Raw genomic sequence first — 22,106 nt, forward strand, 5'->3', positions numbered from 1 at the left:
TTAAAAATATAAGACGGTTACATAAGGATTTGTGGACTAATGAAAGAATACTAGCTGCTGATGCTAAGTTGCTTCAGTTGTGTTCGACTCTGTGCAACTCCATAGACGGCAGCCCACCAGGCTCCGCCATCCCTGGTCGTGTCCGACTCTTTGTGACCTGTGGACTGTAGCCCACCAAGCTCCTCTGTCCAGGGGATTCTCCAGGCAAGAATACTGGAGTGGGTTGCCATTTCCTTCTCCAGGGGATCTTCCCGACCCAGGGATCAAACCCAGGTCTCCCACTCTCCCACATTGCAGGCAGACGCTTAACCTCTGTGCCACCAGGGAAGCTGCTTATGTTGTACAAGGCACTGTCCTGAATGCTTCGCATATACTGTCACTTAATTCTCAAAACACCCTATGTACTGTCGTGTCAGACTCTTTGCGACCCCATGGACTATATAGCCCACCAGGCTCCTCTGTCCATAAAATTTTCCAGGTAAGGATACTGGAGTGTGTTACCATTTACTCTTAGGGCTTCCCAGGTGGCGCTAGTGGTAAAGATCTTTCCTGCCAATGCAGGAGACGTAAGAGACTTGGGTTCAAATCTTGGGTTGGGAAGATCCCCTGGAGGAGGGTATGGCAACCCACCGTATTCTTGCCTGGAGAACCCCTGGGACAGAGGAGCCTGATGAGCTACAGTCCATAGGGTCGCAAATAGTCTGAGGTGACTGAAGTGACTTAGCACGTGCATGCACTCCTGGGAACACTCTATGAAGTAGGTTCTATTATGGTCCTTAGTTGGGACAATTGAACCACAGAGAAGTTAGGAAATCTGCCTAGATTCACACACTAATAAGCGACAAAGCTGGGATTAGAATAACAAAGTCCAATCTGAAGTTTGCTCTAAGCCTGGTTCTAAAACCTTGCAGGTAATGGATATCTTAATTAGCTTGACTGTAATCCTCTCAATCCTCTCACAATGTGGATCAAAATATCAAGTTGTGTACCTTAAAGACAGAATTATTTATTTGATGATTATATCTCAATAAAGCTTAAAAGAAGTTGAAAAAAAAAACAACCACCACCAACAAAAAACCTTGCAGGTCATCAGCATCACGTTGGCACTTTAAAAAGTAAACTCCTGATCCTGTGCTTCTAATTCCATAGGTGAGGTGTGTGATGGGGAAACAATGGCAACAGTGACAGACTTTATTTTCTTGGGCTCCAAAATTACTGCAGATGGTGATTGCAGCCATGAAATTAAAAGACGCTCGTTCCTTGGAAGAAAAGCTATAACCAACTTAGCATATTAAAAAGCAGAGACTACTTTGCTGACAAATGTCCATCTACTCAAAGCTATGGTTTTTCTAGCAGTCATGTATGGATTTGAGAGTTGGACCATAAAGAAAGCTGAATGCTGAAGAATTGATGCTTTTGAACTGTGGTGTTGGAGAAGACTCTTGAAAGTCCCTTGGACTGCAAGGAGATCCACTCAGTCAATCCTAAAGGAAATCAGTCCTGAATATTCATTGGAAGGACTGATGGCTGAAGCTGAAACTCCAATACTTTGGCCACCTGATGCGAAGAGCTGCCTCATTGGAAAAGACCCTGATTCTGGGAAAGACTGCAAGCAGGAGAAGGGGACGACAGAAGATGAGATGGTTGGATGGCATCACCGACTCGATGGACATGAGTTTGAGCAAGTTCCTGGAGTTGGTGATGGACAGGGAAGCCTGGCATGCCGCAGTCCCTGGGGTCGTTAAGAGTTGGACACAACTGAGCAACTGTACTGAAACGCTGTAGGATCCGGGAATCTGTAGAACGCGTTTAGCCAAAATTACTTCAGGGCCTGCGTGCCGCGAGGGCCACTGGGAGTTGTAGTGACGCAGTGTAGTTCGTCGGCGACTCCCGGAAGTGACGCAAAGGCCCGCCTTCTCGCCGCGTTTCCGCTGCTTTGGTTAAGCAGTGTGACTTGGGAGCTCAGCTGGTACGTATTTTATGGGCCTCGTGCTTCGGGAAGGGGGAGCCGGGTTAGCGTATGTGCGGGGACGGTAAGGGTGGGGGTCTGGAGATGGCGGCCCCCGTCCCCTTCTCGGAGCCCCTGACTTTTGGTCTCTTTCACAGGTCTGGCCGCAGCCGCTCAGCGCCGTCGCCATGTCGCGGTTTTTTACCACGGGTTCGGACAGCGAGTCTGAGTCGTCCCTGTCCGGGGAGGAGCTCGTCACCAAACCTGTCGGGGGTAACTACGGCAAGCAGTGAGTGAGGGCCTAGGCCATGGGGACCATTCGGGGTGGGGGGCCGGAGGTTCAGCAGCCTGGAAGGCCTCGTATACGCCAGAGGAAAGGGGAATGGAAGTGGGGGCGGTGAGAGCGGGTTCTGAGGATGTTGAGAGTTTAAGGGACTGAAGCACTGTTGCGGGGGGAAGATCATAAAGCTTAGGGTGCTGTGAATTGTGGGAATCCTCCCACCAGGCAAAGGACAGAGTTACGAGGTTTCCCACTGGCTAAACCTGTTGAATCAGTAAGAAACCCCAAATACTTGCTTGATGTTTGGGAGTTCCTTGATGTGACTCTGAGGTTCTTAAACGTCTGTTAGTATTTTCCTGTTTTGTTTAGCTGCTAAGTCCTGTCGGGACTCTTTGCCACCCCATGGACTGTAGCCCACTGGCCTCCTCTTGTCCATGGGATTCTCCAGGCAAGAATACTGGAGTGGGTTGCCATTTCCTTCTCCAGGGATCTTCCCACTCCAGGGATGGAACCCGCATCTCCTGCATTAGCTGGCAGATTCTTTACCTCTGAGCCACCAGAGAATCCCCCCTCCTGTTGTTTACCTCCATTTAAATACTCTTCTCCCATCTCTGCAAATTGAAATTTTTTTCTCCCTTCGAAACATTGAAATGTTGTTCCTCAAAATTCCATCATCCATGCCACCTTCGTTATTTTTGTCATATACCTGTGCTTGCTGGGAGGGATTGGGGGCAAGAGGAAAAGGGGACGACAGAGGATGAGATGGCTGGATGACATCATTGACTCGATCGACGTGAGTCTGAGTGAACTCCGGGAGTTGGTGATGGACAGGGAGGCCTGGCGTCCTGCAATTCATGGGGTTGCAAAGAGTCGGACACGACTGAGCAACTGAACTGAAGAATATATATACATTTCCACTTCAGAGTCTTGTTTCAGCATAAAACTCATTTTTAAAGATGAAGAAAAAGAATCTATATATATCCATATGGATATAGTTCCGTATCTGTGTCACAAGTGGAAAATCACATTACTTGTTATAAAATAGGAAATAATTGGAAAAATTAATAGAATGGAAAGAAAAGAGATATTGTTACCAGCTGAATTCTGTCTGTGGTGTGGTTTTTAATTATTGAAGGAAAATAACTAGAAATGGAGGTGTCAAAGCCATTGAGGCTCTTTCCTTGTCCTCTCCCACTGTGGGAAATGTTGCTTTCCAGGACCTAGTTCAGGTACCACCTTTTCCATTCATTCTAGGTAAGGTACCTTTTCTCTTGACTTTTTGTAATTCTTAGTGACCTGTGTCTTTACATAATTTTTTTGACACAATAAATAAGCACCTTCATTTGTTTATGTTTGAGGATGGAGACAGTCATTCTCATCCTTGTATGAATTACAACATTTGACAAACACCCTCACTTGAAGTAAGCTAAGAAGATTGAGTTCTATATGATAAGGCCATGAAGAGGAAGAGTGAAACAGGATGGGTGTGGTAGGAGTGGGCCTAAGTTATTCACTTCCACCTGCCCTGTTGGAAGAGGAAAAGAGAGAGCATTTGGAAAGAGTGGAGTTAGGAACAGAAGTTAATAGTTTCTGTTCATTTCAAATAGGCCATTGTTGCTGAGTGAGGATGAAGAAGACACCAAGAGAGTTGTCCGAAGCGCCAAGGATAAAAGGTGAGGCCGTGGGGAGGCTGGGTGATGGGGAGTCTCTGGGGCAGTGTTGGGTTTTCTGGTTGGTGACGGTGGGCGTGTCCAATGTGGTATTGGGCTCTCAAACCAGGTTTGAGGAACTGACCAACCTTATCCGGACCATCCGTAATGCCATGAAGATTCGGGATGTCACCAAGTGCCTGGAAGAGTTTGAGCTCCTGGGAAAAGCATATGGGAAGGCTAAGAGCATTGTGGACAAGGAAGGTGTCCCCCGGTTCTATATCCGGATCCTAGCTGACCTGGAGGACTATCTTAATGAGGTGTGATTCCTGTGATTACTGGGGGATCCAGAAGGGGACTGTGGACCTGGAGCTTTGTCCTAACCCATATCCAGAGACATGTCTCCTCTCGAGTTGTTTGCCAAATACTCAGTGTTTCCCAAAACGTAAGAAATAGGGGGGTTGAAGCAAGGAGAGGGACTTCTTTAGGCTAAGAGTTTTAATCATACTTATTCTTGTATTACTCTTTTACTTGTGGTTTTGTACTTTTCATAGCGATACATACATAAAGGGTCATTAAGCAACATAAGTTAATATGTGCAGTTATTAAGTAGTAGATATGAATGTAGATACCAAGACTCAACAGTGTGAAGCCTGAAGTTGAGAGAAGACTAATCTCAGATCTCCATTCTCTTTTTCTTCCCTGTTCTTTCCTTCAGCTATGGGAAGATAAAGAAGGGAAGAAGAAGATGAACAAGAATAATGCCAAGGCCCTGAGCACTCTGCGCCAGAAGATCCGAAAATACAACCGAGATTTTGAGTCCCATATTACAAATTACAAGCAGGTAGGGGTGCTAGAGGGAGACTTTTTAAACTGTGGGGACAGTGACCCCCATGACTGAGACAAAAAAGCATTTGCACATCTGAAGTGTGTGGCTGGGGAAGGAATCATGATGACAGCTCTGTGGGGTGGGGAGGGTGGGATGGAGTAGTGGCTGGCAGGCATCCTTAATTTTCTCATTTCCTTCTGTCAAGAACCCTGAGCAGTCTGCAGATGAAGATGCTGAGAAGAACGAGGAGGATTCAGAAGGTGAGTGAGAAAACCCTTAATTGCAATTGGTTAGGAGGTCAAACGGAGAAGGCAATGGCAACCCGCTCCAGTACTCTTGCCTGGAAAATCCCATGGATGGAGGAACCTAGTAGGCTGCAGTCCATGGGGTCTCTGAGAGTTGGACATGACTGAGCGACTTCACTTTCACTTTTCACTTTCATGCATTGGAGAAGGAAATGGCAACCCACTCCAGTATTCTTGCCTGGAGAATCCCAGGGACGGGGGAGCCTGGTGGGCTGCCGTCTATGGGGTTGCACAGAGTCGGACACAACTGAAGCGACTTAGCAGCAGCAGCAGAAGGTCAAAAGACTTTCCTGGTGGCTGAGCAGTGAAGAATCTATCTGCAGTGCAGGAGATGCAGGTTCAATCCCTAGGTGGGAAGATCTGCTGGAGAAGGAAATGGCGACCAACTCTAGTCTTCTTGCCTGGGAAATCCCATGGACAGAGGCACCTGCCTGGCTGCAGTCCATGGGGTCTCCAAAAATAATGCGATTGAGCACAAAGCACAAGGAGAGCTAAAATTTGGGGTTTCCTTGGCTTGTTGTATTGGTTGCCATTCACCTCTTCCCCCTTCTGTTTTTTCCTCTCTCCCCTTCCCTACCAGGCTCTTCAGATGAGGATGAGGATGATGATGGAGTCACTGCTGCAGCTTTTTTAAAGAAGAAATCAGAAGCCCCTTCTGGAGACAGTCGAAAGTTCCTCAAAAAGGAGGTTAGAGCCAGGGTTACACTGAGGGGTGGTTTGCTTGCTCTGGACCATGCTTGGGTCTCTGGGGAGAAGAATAGACTCTCAGGGGCCTAGAGTTGGGAAGGGTGGGGATTAGCCGAGTATGGTCTCAGGACAGGTTTCCTTTTCGATTAGAGCACAGAGTGACTTGGAATCAGGAGTACTAGATTCTGGTCCCACCTCTGCCTCTGGGGAGCTTTGTGTTCCTGGAGCAAGTCACCACTTCTCTCTGGGTCTTGGTGGACCAATCCAGCTCTTAATGTCCTGATTCAACCACTCATTCTGCTCCGAAGAATCTTTAGAGCACGGGTCAGCAGGGAGAGCAGAGATAGCACCAGTCAGTCTTCCCATTGTCTTTCTTCTGATCTTTTTTTCCTTTAAGGATGAAGATGAGGACTCAGAAGAGTCAGAGGATTCAGAAGCTTGGGATACAAGTTCCACATCTTCTGATTCAGACTCAGAAGAGGAAGAAGGGAAACAGACTGTGCTGGCTTCAAGATTCCTTAAAAAGTAAGAAAAGTAGTGGTACTGCAGGCTACAGGGAAAGGGCAGGAAGCCTTTAAAGTCATCTTGAAAGTTGTTGCTCCTTCTCTGGAGTCCCACTTATTTATTTTCCCTTTCAGTTTTAGTTTTTATTTATTTTTACAGTAAAACATGTTTTATTGAAGTATAGTTGCTGTATAGTATATAAGTTACAGATGTACAATACAATGATACGTAATTTTTTTTTTAAAAACTTTATTTTTGCCTGCACTGGGTCTTGGTTGCTCGTTTGCTTTCTCTAGTTGTGGCGAGCAGGGTCCACCCTCTAGTTGCAGCGTGTGGGCTTTGATTGCGATGGCTTCTCTTGTTGCAGAGCATGGGCTCTAGGCACGTGCTGGCTCAGCAGTTGTGGTGCACAGGCTTAGTTGCCCTGCAGCTGGTGGAATCTTCCCAGACCAGGGATTGAATCCATGTCCCCTGCATTGGCAGGTGGATTCTTAACTACTGGACCACGAGGGAAGTCCAGTGATCCATAATTTTTAAAAGTTACACTCCCTTTATAGAGTATAAATATTTGCTCTGTTCCTGATGTTATACAGTATGTCCTTGTGGCTTATTTTGTACCTGGGCAGCAGAGGATGAGATGGTTAGATAGCATCACTGACTCGCTGGAATGTCAACAAACTCCAGGAGATAGTGGAGGACAGGGGAGCTTAGCATGCTACAGTCCTTGGGGTTGCAAAGAGTCGGACGTAGCGACTGAGCCACAAAAACAAAGTAGTTTGCACCTCTTATTCCCCTGCCCCTGTATTGCCTCTCCCCCTGTGAGGTCCTTTTAGGTTGCAGAGGCCAACAGAGGGATCTCAAAGTCAAGTGTATTAGTTGGCTAAGGTTATGAAGCTAATGTGTCTTGCAGATGGATTTGAAGGCTCCAGTGTCCAGATACTTAATGACAGCAATACTCACTGCCTGTGGACTGTTTTATCTTTCTTTGATGCTGATTGTTGTTTACTTGCTAAGTCATATCCAACTCTTTTGCAGCCTTATGGACTGTAGCCTGCCAGGCTTCTCTGTCCATGGGGATTCTCCAGGCAAGAATACTAGAGTGGGTTGCCATTTTCTTTTCCAGGGATCGAACTTGTGTCTCTTGCTTGGCAGGCAGATTCTTTACCTCTGAACTACCAGGGAAGCCCCTTAATAACTGTGTAATATTGGATAAACTATCTTTAACATTTCCAGTCTTCAGTTTTCTTATTTGTAGAATGGGGTGGTACTTGACCCTGCCTTAAGGATGCTTGTAAGAATACAGCAGAGTGGTACACCCCCACAGCCCAGGACTGGGGTTGGTGAGTCCTCAGTGATAGCTGGTTCTCTTGTCCCTCTTCTGAGAACTTAGTACATAGCATGTAGACTGCAGCAAGCCTTCCTGAGTTTTACTAGTACCGTTACAGAGTGGGAGAGGAGTCTGATTGGAATTCTGGTCTTAGCCCATTCTACTTCAGTTGTTGTCAACTCGGGTGAGTCACTTAACCTTCTTCGATCCTTCTCCTTCCTCCTTTGAATTCAGAGTGATAGCTATGCCTGCGTAGTCTGCAGGAGTCAAGTATCAAGCTCAGTGATAACTGGCAGGAATACTGATGCTCTAAGGGTTGCTTTTCTGCTTTCAAAAGTTGGAATTACATTGCTTCAGGTGTTAGTGAGTTCTGTGACATTACAGGAATCTAGACATAGCCATTTTACTGCGAAACATTTTTCATTGTGTGCTCCAGGGAGCAACTGTGGTCAGGTTCAGGGAGTGTGGTATATCTCTTTGTGTTTTTTTAATTCCAAACACTTCTGACACCAATATGTGTCAGTTTTTTTCTCATACCAGTTAGTTCTCCAACTCTCTGGACACCAGATGGGTTTTCAGTACTCAATTCAGTTCTGGCACTAACTCCCCAAAGTTAACACAGACCCGACAAGACTCCTGCCACTTTAGATGCCAGTTGTTAAGTTCCAAGTTTGACTCCTATACTTCTGGCCAACCAGTTCTAAATTCAGAGAGTTCTCACAGCCCCTTCCTCTGGTTCAGTAATTTGCTAGATCAACCCACAGAACTCAGGAAAGCTCTTTACTGTTGTTTTTGTTTGTTCAGTCGCTAAGTCATGTCTGACTCTTTGCAACCCCATGGACTGCAGCTCTCCAGTCTTCCCTGTCCTCTGCTGTCTCCAGAGTTTGCTCAAGTTCATGTCCGTTGAGTCGGTGATGCTATCCAACCGTCTTCATCCTCTGCTGCCCTCTTCTCCTTTTGCCTTCAGTTTTTCCCAGCATCAAGGTCTTTACTTACTGTTACCAGCTTGTTATAAAGGATACAACTCAGAAACCGCCAAATGGAAGCACTCATAGGGCAGGATGTGGGAGAAGCAGCATGGAGCTTTGATGTCCTCCTCTCTGAGCACACCATCCTTCTAGCACCTCCGTGGTTCACCAGCCAGGAATGCCTCCATCCAGACTGTCATGTAGGGATTTTTATGGAGGCATCATTATGTGACCATGATTGCTTAAATGGTTGACCATTAATCATGGGCTTCATTTGCAGTCCCTCTCCTGTTCCCCAGTGGTCAGAAGGTGGGGCTGTAAGTTCCAACCCTCTGTTCATGCCCGGGTCTTTCTGGCAACCAGCCTCCATCCTGAAACCTTTCTTGAAGCCTGCCAAAGCCTCAGAACGAAAGATGATCCTATTGCTTGGGAAGTTCCAAGGGATTTAGGAGCTCTGTGCCAGGAATCGAGGACAAAGACCAAATACATATTTCTTATACCACAGTATCATATTCCTTTCTCAGAGGATTTACAGCCATGCATCAGTTAAGCAAATTCAATCTGCTTAACTTTGTTTTATTAACCATCTCTTAAGTTCGCTTTACTGTGAAACTCATCTTTTATGCTTGTTGACATCCTGTAGAACTGTCACCCTTATTACTGGTTCATAGCTTTTGTATCTCCTTTATGGGTTTGTCTTTCAGTAGTTGGGTATTGACGTCCCACTGTTCGGGCCAGTGTGTGTCAGTGTCCACTTCACCTGTGTGCTGCACAAAGGCACAGGGTCAAGCTGGACTGAGGAGACAAGTTGGACTCTAAAGTTAAACTTAGGCTATCACAAGAAAAGAAAGCTACAAACCAGTATCTTTCATGAAATTTAAATTTAAAAATCCTCAACGAAAACCAAGAGAGGTTTGACTTTGCAAATTATTTTTCAGAATAATTACTTTAAGATTGTGAAGTGTGAAAGCCTCTCAGTTGTGTCCAGCTAACTCGTTGCAACCCCAAGGACTATACAGTCCATGGAATTCTCCAGGCCAGAATACTGGAGTGGGTAGCCTTTCCCTTTTCCAGCGAATCTTCCTGACCCAGGAATCAAACCAGGGTCTTCTGCTTTACAGGCGGATTCTTTACCAACTGAGCTATGGGGAAGCCCTTTTTTTTAAAAAAAGATTAATCCTGTCTTTATTAATTTTTCACTTTAGAGATTACCCTGGATAGATTTTTTTTTCAAATCTATGAAAGTTTACTTTGTACACCTAACCTCACCCAGAGCCCCCCTCCCCCCAAAAAATTTTTTTAAGATTAGATTTATTTAAAATTTAAATGTCAGTGGTCTAGTTAACTATGGAATCCTCAAAGGTCTTATTGACATTAAGAGCTTTTGGTTTTGTGGTGTTAAAGGATAATTCAGATACACTGTTTTATTTGTGTAACGAGGTAGACCAATTTTTAAGATTGGTTTCCAAGCTAGGACAAAAGAGAATTTGTATAAGAAAGAGGAACAAAGAAGGGAAGAACCACAGACAGCTGTGGGAATATTGAATTTTGTTTGCACATTTGTGTGTGTGTAAACTCATTAGCTATCTAAGCCAGCCAGGGTTGATTTCAGTTCTTAATGGATTATCTAGAAACAAGACAGGCTGTCTCCTGTAATGTCTGCCAGCATCCTTTCTCAACATCTCCATTTTAAGCCAATCTATACCAGAATTTCTCAGCTTTCATCTTTTGGTCAAAACAAACACATAAACAGGTTTAATCTCAAGAGCTTCAGTCTCTTTGATGTAATAAGGGTAATAAGGTTGTCTAGCAACATTAAAGCACCTGGATATTAGGTAGTGGGTTTGGGCAGAAAATATGAGGACAGTCACAGATATAATAAACATTTAGGATCTTTCGTCTGTTTAATTTTCTAATCAGGCTAAGTCTGTCTAGGAGAATGTCATTAAGAAGTCAGTTGAGTGAACTTTTAATCAAGTGGCTGTTTTCTTAATTGATTTTTTTCCCAAAATATTTATCCAGGTACAGTAAATTGTTATTTACTGCACATCTTTATTTATTAACCTGACTGACCAGTATTTGAAATCAGTTTTGTTTTGGATTAATTCTTTTTCTTTTTTAAAAATTTTTAGCTGAGACACATGGCTTGGGGGAATCTTAGTTCCCCAGCCAGGGATCAAACCCATGCACTTAACAGTATAGGCTCAGAGTCCTAACCGCTGGATTGTCAGGGAATTCTCTATTTAGGGTTAATTCTTACTTAAGGAATTTTTTAGTTTGGGGCTAAAATTTTAAATTATTTGTTATTTTGGACCATACTGGAGATAAATTATAAATCACATGTTTGTGTTTCTGAATTTGTAGTTGGGATAGAAATTCTTAAGTACAAAGTGAGGAAATCTAGTATGTGTATGTCTAGCAGCTCTAGATAAGAGTTGTGGTAAAGAGGGTGTGGAATGGTCCTTTTCAGTGTAGTTTTGTTGTTCATTCGCTAAGTCATGTTCTGCTTTTTGTGACCCCATGGACTGCAGCACACCAGGCTCCGCATTCTACATTATCTCCCAGCATTTGCTCAAATTCATGTCCATTGAGTTGGTGTTGCTATCTAACCATCTCAATTTCTTAGTTGTGTATTTAGGTAGAGGTGTATCTGGTAATGTCCTAGAAAAGTAGATTGTATGTGTTGAATATATACCTGAGAGCAGAAATATTAGTTTTCTGATCATTTCTAACAAGATTTGAATATACCAAGGTATACTCTGCCATAGGGGAGAGGTCAAGTCAAATTTTAGGTCTTTCAGTTAGAATTGCATAGGGTGAGAGTTCATCATGTTTTTGATATGTGAATCACAGTATCTTCAGGGTTTAGAGTAAAACTTTAGGCCAAGGAAGATTAAATTCTTTTTAAGTATAGACAGCATTGATTTTTAAATAGCATTAGGTCCTGGGCTTCACAGGTGGCCCATTGTGGTAAAGAATCCCCCTGTCGGTGCAGGAGATGTAAGAGACATGGGTTCTCTGGAAGATCCCCTGGAGGAGGGCATGGCAGCCCATCCCAGTATTCTTGCCTGGAGAATGCCATGGACAGAGGAGCCTGGTGGGCTGTGGTCCATAGGGTCACAGAGTTGGACACGACTGAAGTGAGAGCACTCAGGCACACACACAGGTCCTTTGATCTCAGAGCTTTGGGTATTGATGATGCAGACCAGACAGTTTCAGCTTAATGAACATGCTTTACATATTTTCAAAGGACTTTGCCTATGAAATGAATTTTTATTAGAGAATATTGCAATAGTACAGAAGGGAAACCAGTAAGCTTTTATTTAGAGTTAAGGCACAGGGAGTTCCTGGTGGTCATATGGTTGAGATTTAGCACTCTGACTGCCATGGCCCAGGTTCATTGCCTGTTGGGGAACCATGATACCACAAGCAGTGCAGCATGGCAGAAAAAAAAAAACTTACGGCATAATTTTTTTGGCCAAGGTAAAGTTTTAATCCAACTGGAAAATTTATAAACTATTACTAAAATGTAGTCAAATCTTATAAGCATTTAAAATAAAATTTATTTGTAAATGTTTAAATGTATAAAGTTTGAAATAATTTGTCCCTGTCATTTGGCTTATTATGAGTATTAATGTTTAATACCTTATTATAAGTATTTGGTTTAATATAAGTATTAGAATCTGGAGATAGTTTCAGGCATCAGGTGGGTTAAACCCACTTCGAGGTAGCCAGTGTTCTTTCTCTCTTAGGGGCAGCGGTACATTTTGTTGTATTGAGCAGTTTTGTTTTTAAAATTCAGAATTTTTTATTAATCATTCATCATAAGAGAGGAAAGAAGGGTAGGGGGAAAGCAGCCAGTCTGGGAACAGCAAAAATAATCTTGCACTTTTTTTCCCTAAGCACTGATTTTAAACTAATTAGTCGGTTGCCTATAAAAACCTAGTCTGGACAGAGCAGCTAGTACCAGAGAACATGGGTTTTTTGGAAAACCTCCGAGCTCGGTTGTGAAGCAGCATGACAGGCTGTTTCTGTGTCTGTGGCAGCGTAGTTAGCATCTCTGTATTCTTAAACCAGGCCAAACCTTTCCCTTCATGAGTTTCTCAGTGTGATCTGGTAACAGACCTTGGCTAGTAGCCTGACAGATGCAGCTGCTTAGTAGCCCTTACTTTGGCGATGGTTATAGTTAACCGTAGGTCATTCTTGTAGAGTGTAACTTGGACCCAGGTTTAGGTGGAGAAAAAGAAGTTTGTGGGAGGGAAATGCCTCAGGTGGAGAGGGGACTGATCTTTCATCTTCTCCTGTGGCTCTTGGCAGGGCCCCCACCACAGAGGAGGACAAGAAGGCGGCTGAGAAGAAACGGGAGGACAAAGCCAAGAAGAAGCACGACAGGAAGTCCAGGCGCCCGGACGAGGAGGAGGAAGACAATGAGGGTGGCGAGTGGGAGAGAGTCCGAGGTGGCGTGCCCCTCGTTAAGGTGAGGATCTTAGAACTAAAATGAATGGGGAACCAGTCTGAGAGAGCATATGGGTGCTGTCCATGTCAGATTTGCGAGAAAAGTTACGGCAGCCTGCTCATGGTAACGTGTGTTACTTAGGAAAAGCCAAAAATGTTTGCCAAGGGAACTGAGATCACCCATGCTGTTGTCATCAAGAAACTGAATGAGATCCTACAGGCACGAGGCAAGAAAGGAACTGATCGGTAAGATTCGTGGGCCTGGGCTTCGTGATTACAGAGTGAAAGCTCATTTTCTCTTGAGATAATGGAGCTGGAGGTTGGTGGGGAAATAGTGCTCTTTGGGAAGATCTGTGTGTGGCTACAGTAGAAGGACTGAAGTAGTTGGAATACTCCCGGTCCATTGTCTGCTAGTTGCATTCCCTTTGACCTTAATTCAGTCACTTAACCTTTGGGGGCTGTTTCCCCATTTATAAAATGGGAGTAATGCTCACCTTCTTTAGTTGTTCCATGACTGAAGAGGATGGTAGTTTGCATTATTCCTATTTCTGTTTGAAATTTATCAAGGAAAAGCAAGTGTACAGGTGGTGAGGCTGGGGGTGGGTGTTGGAAAAAAGGTTGCCTTGCTTGTCTGAAGAGGACAAGGTGAGGCTTTTTAATGTGTCTCCTCCTCCTCACCCAATTCTCTCCCCCCTACAGTGCAGCCCAGATTGAGCTGCTGCAGCTGCTGGTTCAGATTGCCTCTGAAAACAACCTAGGAGAGGGCGTCATCGTCAAGATCAAGTTCAACATCATCGCCTCTCTTTATGACTACAACCCCAACCTGGCTACGTACATGAAGGTAAGAGTGATACCGAGCATCCCAGGGTGGAGCTGGTGGGTCGTGGGAAGGGGCCTCGTGTCTCAGTACTCAATGGCTGAGGAAGGCCCCTGGATTCCTGGGGAAAGGCACGTGGGAGGCATCTGCTTGTTCCACCTGCGCACCTCAACTGCCTTCTCTTGGCAGCCTGAGATGTGGCAGAAGTGCTTGGACTGCATCAATGAGCTGATGGACATCCTGTTTGCAAACCCTAACATCTTTGTTGGAGAGAACATTCTGGAAGAGAGTGAGAACCTGCATAACGCAGACCAGGTAAAGAGGGGATTCGGCACCTAACTGGAGGTGTGTGTTGTCTGCTTTGGGAAGGCCCGTCGGAGACAGAAGGGTTGAAAGCTAGGACTGGAATGTGGACTAATTTATTTCCTTCTTTGCCTTCTCTTCAGCCACTGCGTGTCCGTGGCTGCATCTTAACTCTGGTGGAACGAATGGATGAAGAATTTACCAAAATAATGCAGAACACTGATCCTCACTCCCAAGGTGAGCCTGAGAAGGCATGGGCATCAGTGGGAGGAAAAGTACAGGGGTTAAAATGAAGGATTGTACTTAAGAGTGTTTGGGAAGCCAGCCCTTCCTTACTCCAGCATTCACACCACAGGGCCTCTGTAAGATGCTGGACCCCACTCCCACAGCTTGTGATTCAGTGGGTCTGGATGCGGCATCAGATTTTGCATTGCTAACGTGTTCTAAGTGGTGATGCTGTCTGCAGCTTTGAGAACCACTGGGATATGATCTCTGTCCACTTGACTTGTTTGGCTTGCATGCCTTAGGCTCTAGGATGAAGAAATACAGGACGTTTACACGGTAAAATGTGAGTGTCCACCTATGCCCACCAAGTAAACAGTGTTACTATGGATGAGAAAGCCTGTGGCTTTCATGCTCGTGAAGCTTACATTTCGATGCTAAAGAAAGGCAGTTCTACAGGAAAAAATGAACAAGGGACTTCCCTGGTGGTTCAGTGGCTAAGGCTCTGTACTCTCAATGTAGGAGTTCTGGGTTTAAATTATCAGGGAACTAGATTCCACATGCTGCAACTAAGACCCGGAACAGCCCAATAAATAAATTTTTACAATGAACCAGTTATAGATAGTGTAAAAATTCAGGTCAGGACCTGTAACAGAGGATGACACAGGTGGTGGCCGGCTTGAAATAATGCTTGAAGAAAGCATCTTTAGGTAGGTAGGGCCCATTTGAGGGGAGAGCTGAATGAAGACGAGGAGTTAATCGGGAGGAGTTAGCAGAAGAGAATGCCTGACAGAAGGCTTGGAAAGTGAGCTTAACATGTCCCAGGAGAGTATGGTGTTTTGAGCGCACAATGGGCACACTTTTCTGATGGGTACAGAAAACAGAGAGGTTGTTGGATTGATGAGGGATGAATGGTTGGGGAGGCCTGGGTGCCTGGCTAAGTGGAGGGTGCGTGCTCTCCCTGCCAGAGTACGTGGAGCACCTGAAGGACGAGGCCCAGGTGTGCGCCATCATTGAGCGTGTGCAGCGCTACCTGGAGGAGAAGGGCACCACTGAGGAGGTCTGCCGCATCTACCTGAGGCGCATTCTCCACACCTACTACAAGTTTGATTACAAGGCCCATCAGCGGCAGCTTACGCCCCCTGAGGGCTCCTCAAAGGTGAGTGCTCAGCCGCCATGTCAGAGGGCAGGGGGTGTGTCCACTGGTTCTGCTCCTCTGTTGGGACTTGATGACAGATTTCCTTTTCCCTGGGGACTGTCAGGTGGAGCAGAGACGGAAACCCCGAGGGATTAGGATGAGGCAGGGTGGAGTCTCGTCTTGGTTGCTGAAGCCAGAGCCATTTAGAACCATTATCTTTGCCATATCTCCTCCTCCAGTCTGAGCAAGATCAGGCCGAAAATGAGGGTGAGGACTCAGCTGTGCTGATGGAGAGACTGTGCAAGTACATCTATGCCAAGGACCGCACAGACCGAATCCGCACGTGTGCCATCCTCTGCCATATCTACCATCACGCCCTGCACTCCCGCTGGTACCAGGCCCGGGACCTCATGCTCATGAGCCACTTGCAAGACAACATTCAGCACGCAGACCCACCAGTCCAGGTAAGATGACAGGGAGGCGCTCTGGCCCTGGGAAGACCAGGCTGGGCCCTGTCCTCTCTCTCTGTTCGGGCGGGGCGGCTCAGTTGGATCAGCCTCTTGTCTGGCTGATACAGATACAGGGAGACGCTTGGTTCTTCCCGGGTGCCATCGTTCTTTGGTTCTCCTGCACGTGGCTTCCCAGGTGGCCCAGTGGTGAAGAGTCCACATGCCAATGCAGGAGAAAGGGGTTGATCCTGGGTTGGGAAGATCCCATCAAGAAGGAAATGGCAACCCACTCTAGAATTTTTGCCTGGAGAATCCAGTGGACAAAGGAGGCTGGAGGGTTGCAGTCCATGAGATTGCAAAGAGTCAGAAACGACTTAGCAGCTGAACAACTTTGTCAATATTTAGTGTTGTTGGTCTTTTCGGTTTTGGCCATAATAGTAGTTGTCTAATGGCGTCTCGTATCAGTTTGTGTTTCCCTGGTAACTATTGAAATTGACTACTTTTTAAGCTTTGTTGGCCTTTTGTTTTTTACATAAAATGTCTTGTCAACTCCTCCATCCCTTTCTTTTAAAGGATTGTTCATCTTACTGAGTTGTAGGAAATCTTTATATATCCTGTAGATCAGTCTTTTGTCAGATAAATGTTTTCCAGATATTTTTCCAGTCTGTAGTTTTCCTGTTCACTTTTTTAACCATGTGTTTTGAATGTACATAGTCAAAATATCAGTTTTTTCTCTTACGGTTATTATTTTGAAAATTCTGTCTATAGAAACCTTTGCTTACTTGTAATTCATAAAGATATTCTTTTTTTATTTTTTGGAAGTTCTTATGGTTTTAGCTTTCACATTTAGATCTATGATTTTTGCAAATGGTGTGAAGTCAGGGTCAGACTGTATTCTTTCCCCATTGTATTGCTTTGGTGCCTTTGAAACCAAAAACCATATGAAAAATTACATGACCTTGTAGGTATATTTTTGAGCTCTTTATTCTATGCCATTTCTTCATCTTTTTGTCTTTCTTTATGCCAGCCCCTACTGTCTTGATTGCTGTTCTTTTAGAGTAAGTCTTTGAAGTCAAGCCATATGACTTCTCTGACTTTGTTCAAGTTTGAACCTTTCAATCTGACGTGTTATCTCTTCATTTAATTTCTACAACTTGTCTGCAGTGTCTTGTGGTTTTCACTGCATAGATACTACACATCCTTTTAAAAATTATTCCTGAGAATTATATGATTTTTGATGCTTTTATAAATGTAATTTTTAGTTTAAATTTTTATTTTGGCTGGCTTGTGGCTTGTGGGATCTCAGTTCCCCAACCAAGGATTAAACCTGGGCCGTGGCAGTGCAAGTACCTAACCACAGGACCACCAGGAAACCCCTCTTAATTTCATTTTTTCATTGTTAACTACAGGTATTTAAAAATACAGTTAATTTTTTCACGTTTGGCCTTGGATCCTGCCATTTTGCTAAATTCACTTTTAGTCTGCTGCTACTAAGTTGCTTCAGTTGTGTCCGACTGTACAACCCCACAGACGGCAGCCCATCAGGCTCCCCCGTCCCTGGGATTCTCCAGGCAAGAGTACTGGAGTGGTTTGCCACTTCCTTCTGCAACGCATGAAAGTGAAGTCGCTCAGTCATGTCTGACTCTTCGAGGTCCCAGGGACTGCAGCCTACCAGGCTCCCTCTGTCCATGGGATTTTCCAGGCAAGAGTAGTGGAGTGGGGTGCCACTGCCTTCTCCCAGTTTTAGTCTAGCAGTCTATATTCAAGGATTCAAGCAACTGCAGATTGAAGGCATTGTGGGGGGAAATCCAGAAAGTTCCAAAAAACCAGAATTTGCCTTAACTGGTAATATTTACAAAGCACTTATAATTCTATTAGTTGTTACAAGTAATCTAGAGATGATTTGAATTATTTCGGAGGATGTACCATGTATATGGATTTCCCAGGTAGCTCAGTAGTAAAGAATCCGCTTGCCAATGCAGGAGACACGGGTTCGATTGCTCGGTCAGGAAGATTCCCTGGAGGAGGAAATGACAACCCACTCCAGTATTCTTGCCTGAAAAAAATCCCATGGACAGAGGAGCCTGGTGGGCTGTAGTCCATAGAGTTGCAAAGAGTCAGACAACTGAGGTCACACACACTGTAAATATACAAATACTCTGTCATTTCATGTAAGAGACTTGAGCATCTGCAGATTTTGGTGTTGGGGGGATCCAGGAACCATCCCCCATGGACACGGAGGGGCAACAGTATTGGGTCTAGTATTTTATAAATTACTTAAGATTTTTTGCTGAATCATGTTATCTGCACATGGGAACAATTTTATTACTGTACCAGTCTTTATGACTTCTTTGTTTTTAATTTCTCTTCTACCATATTACAATGATTCAAATATCTAATACTTAGTGCTGAATAGAAGTGAGAGCAGCCATCTTGCCTTGTTCCCAGTCTTAGCAAGGAAGCAGTGAACATCTCACCATGTAAAATAATGTTAGCTCTAGTAGTTTTGTAGATAGACTTTCTCAGATTGATGAAATTCTCTTCTGGTCCTAGCTGGCTGGGAATGTTTGTCCTTAATAGGTGTTGAGTTTTGTTAAAATGTTTTCCTGTATCTGTTGAAATAGTGCACAGTTATTTTGCCATTATTCTGTTTATATGGTAAATAACCATGATTTAGATTTTTATACCAGTCTTTCTTTCCTGAGATATATCCTACTTGGTCTTGCTGTATTATCTCTTTTATATATTGCTGGATTCTGCTTGCTAGTGTTTTTTAAGGCTCTTTGTATTTTAAGTTCGTGACTGATATTGATGTTTATATTTTTGTTGGTCTTTCCCCCCTGCCAAAATCTGTACTTAAACACTGCCTACAATAGTCCCTATCTTAATTATTGACAAGTCTATCTTTTCAATTGCCTAAGCCAGAAACCTTGCAGAACCTTCTTGATTCTTGTTTTTCTCTCATATTCCACATCTGATTCCCCAGGCATTTGTGTTGAAAATCCATATCTGATCACTTATATCACTTCCACTCCTGCCCTTTGGTCTAAGCCACTGTTAGCTTCCTGGTCTCTCTGCTTCTGCCCTTACATCTCCTCAGGCTGTTCTTTATACAGCAGGCAGGGTAATCCTATTGATAAAGTCAAATTATATCACTTTATTTGCTCAAAACTTTCCAGTAGTTTATCATCTTAAAAAATCTTTAACATGGCTTACAAGGTCCTGTACTTGCCCAGTTTCTGATCACATCTTTTACCAGCTCTATTCATATGGGACTCCTTGTTCCTTGAATATGTCTGACACAGTTCTTCCACAAGGCCTTTGCATTTACTTTTCCTTTTTTCTAAAATATTCTTCTTCCCCCAGATACTTGCATGACTTGCTCTTTTTCTATTTGGTCTTTATTTTTAAACATCACCTTCAAAATGAGGCCTTCCCTAGTTATCCTGCATAAAATTGTGAGTTCCCACCACTGCTACCACCACACAAAGTCCCTTCTTAACGCCTCTGCTTTATTTTTCTCCTTAGCATGAATCACCACCTGTGTATTATGGCTATTTTGTCCTCCACACCCCTATTTCTAGAGTGTAAACTCCATGGAAGGGCAGGACTTGGTCTGTTTTGTGTCTGTCCTAGCCCACAGCGTAGTCCTCGATGTCTGTTGTACGTGTGACGATTGCCTTGTGGCCGTCACCTCTGAGTGCATCGCCCTTCGCTCCTAGATCCTGTACAACCGCACCATGGTGCAGCTGGGCATCTGTGCCTTCCGCCAAGGCCTGACCAAGGACGCGCACAACGCCCTGCTGGACATCCAGTCAAGCGGCCGGGCCAAGGAGCTTCTGGGCCAGGGTCTGCTGCTGCGCAGCCTGCAGGAGCGCAACCAGGAGCAGGAGAAGGTGGAGCGGCGCCGGCAGGTGCCCTTCCACCTGCACATAAATCTGGAACTGCTGGAGTGTGTTTACCTGGTGTCAGCCATGCTCCTGGAAATCCCCTACATGGCCGCCCACGAGAGTGACGCCCGCCGACGCATGATCAGCAAGCAGTTCCATCACCAGCTGCGGGTGGGCGAGCGGCAGCCCTTGCTGGGTGAGTGGGGGGCTCTGGCGCAGCAGACTCTGCTCGTTTGTTCCTTCACTACTTGTGATCAGAGGATTGAGACGCTACAGGGAGTAACTTTCCCTCAGAATGGTTTAAACTTTCTGTGACCTGATTCCAACAATATTTTTAAATTACTCTTAACTTACATAGTACTGTCTGACGCTAGATGTTTTATAAATAGTAATTTTTTTCATTAGTAATAATCCTATGATGTAGATACTATTATGACCCCCTTTTTCCTGATTAAGAAACTGAGGCATAAAAGTTAAGTGACTTTACCCAGGGTAAACACAGCTGATATGTGTCTCTCTGACATTTTCTTCTTTCATGCATGTTTTTCAGCTAATGAACTAGATCCAGGGCATTAAGAGTCTAGCATTGGCTCCTTTGCTTACTTCGAAAGATCCAGTCACTCAGTCCAGAGGTTTTTGCAATTTCACTGGGAAAAGAGTTTGAACTGCGTCCTTCCTGTGAGGCTGGTGCATGGAAGGACTTGGTGACTGAGCCAAGCTTCCTGCCCACGCCACGTCCCCTTACGCACTTGCCCTCTGCCGATAAGTGTGTGGTCGTGTTAAGTGCACGTGCACTTGAGGCACCTTTTGTCTGGGCTCTGGAGTGGTGCTTTGTGTTTTTTCTAATTGGAAAATTTCCAGTGAAAATCTGTGTGTCCAGCGTCTCTTAGGGCTTCTTAGTTCATTCCCCGCCTCTCTCTACTACTGCCCGCGTGAAACCAAAAGTAGAGAACAATTGAGATGTTAGACTTTTTTTTAGGTTAGTGAATCTTGTAAGAACCTGATGAAATCTCTGGACCCTTTCCTAGGAAAAGGTACATAAGGGTGCACACAGCAATTTGTCAACGTTTTCAGGGAACTGACCAATCCCCTGAGGCACGTCATGGACTGATTTAGTCTAAATAAATTTATTCTGATACTCAGTGACTTGTACAGTCACACGGCTACTTAACCGAGAGCAGGGAGAGTCTCAGTCTGGCTGTTGGCTCTCCTGGCCCGGGTTCCTCCTTAAACAGTGCTTGTGGGTACAGGACCCTTGTCCCAAGTTTCCCTAGTTCCTGCCTCATTCCCAACCTTTCAGGCCCCCCTGAGTCCATGAGGGAACATGTGGTTGCTGCCTCTAAGGCCATGAAGATGGGCGACTGGAAGACCTGCCACAGTTTTATCATCAATGAGAAGATGAATGGCAAAGTGTGGGACCTTTTCCCGGAGGCCGACAAAGTCAGAACCATGCTGGTTAGGTGAGCCGAGAGTGAGATCCTGGTGGGGGGAAAAGAAAAGACCGGTTGGTCTTCTCTCTGACAGTCTCCCCCTTTGCTTCCTTCTCCCCACAGGAAGATCCAGGAGGAGTCACTGCGGACTTACCTGTTCACCTACAGTAGTGTCTACGACTCCATCAGGTAGGATGGGCCCTGGGGAGACACAGGAGCCCCAGGTTGTGGTCACGGATTCTCATCGCTCCCTGCTCTGGGCCTTCTTTCTCCCCAGCATGGAGACACTGTCCGACATGTTTGAGCTGGACCTGCCCACGGTACACTCCATCATCAGCAAGATGATCATTAACGAGGAGTTGATGGTGAGAGCCAGGGGTGGCGCCAGGGCAGGTGGTGTCATAGAGAGTTCGGCATGGAGGAGACTGATCCGACCCTTGCTCTGCCTCACTCTTATCAGGCCTCCCTAGACCAGCCGACGCAGACCGTGGTGATGCACCGCACGGAGCCCACTGCCCAGCAGAACCTGGCCCTGCAGCTGGCCGAGAAGCTGGGCAGCCTGGTGGAGAACAACGAGCGGGTGTTTGACCACAAGCAGGGTACCTATGGTGGCTACTTCCGAGGTGAGTGCTCCCACCCCCTGTTCGCTCTCAGGATCTTGGCCCCCTTCCCGCCCCTCCGTTGGCTCTCACCACCTCCCCTCCCCATCTCTCTCCTGCAGACCAGAAAGACGGCTACCGGAAAAATGAGGGCTACATGCGCCGAGGTGGCTACCGCCAGCAGCAGTCTCAGACGGCCTACTGAAGGCTTGACTTCTGTCCCCAGTGCCCTAGACAATTCACCCTTTAGGTCCAACCACACTGCATTAAAGGTCTGTCATTAAAGGTCTGTTTAGAGTTACTGCA

General features: G+C 45.3%; 1 protein-coding gene across 2 annotated transcripts; it reads left to right on the top strand.

The window, feature by feature from the left end:
• The first annotated feature begins 1,889 nt into the window (after positions 1-1,889).
• On the top strand, positions 1,890-22,106 carry LOC113883341 (eukaryotic translation initiation factor 3 subunit C). 2 transcript variants are annotated; one of them, XM_027526999.1, is made up of 21 exons: positions 1,890-1,969; positions 2,107-2,237; positions 3,836-3,901; positions 4,008-4,197; positions 4,596-4,721; positions 4,912-4,966; positions 5,592-5,698; positions 6,096-6,223; positions 12,815-12,974; positions 13,095-13,198; positions 13,652-13,793; positions 13,959-14,084; positions 14,216-14,309; positions 15,263-15,453; positions 15,672-15,896; positions 19,604-19,967; positions 21,072-21,231; positions 21,325-21,390; positions 21,479-21,566; positions 21,662-21,824; positions 21,923-22,106. In XM_027526999.1, exons 2-21 carry the CDS (start codon positions 2,137-2,139, stop codon positions 22,003-22,005), a joined length of 2,739 nt encoding a protein of 912 aa, XP_027382800.1. In that variant the 5' UTR covers positions 1,890-1,969; positions 2,107-2,136; the 3' UTR covers positions 22,006-22,106. The 2 variants fall into 2 exon arrangements, with proteins under 2 accessions (XP_027382800.1, XP_027382801.1); XM_027527000.1 differs by lacking the exon at positions 1,890-1,969 and adding an exon at positions 2,001-2,018 and having other exon boundaries at positions 21,923-22,089.

Source organism: Bos indicus x Bos taurus, chromosome 25, assembly GCF_003369695.1.
Source record: "Bos indicus x Bos taurus breed Angus x Brahman F1 hybrid chromosome 25, Bos_hybrid_MaternalHap_v2.0, whole genome shotgun sequence".
NCBI classification, from domain to species: domain Eukaryota; kingdom Metazoa; phylum Chordata; class Mammalia; order Artiodactyla; family Bovidae; genus Bos; species Bos indicus x Bos taurus.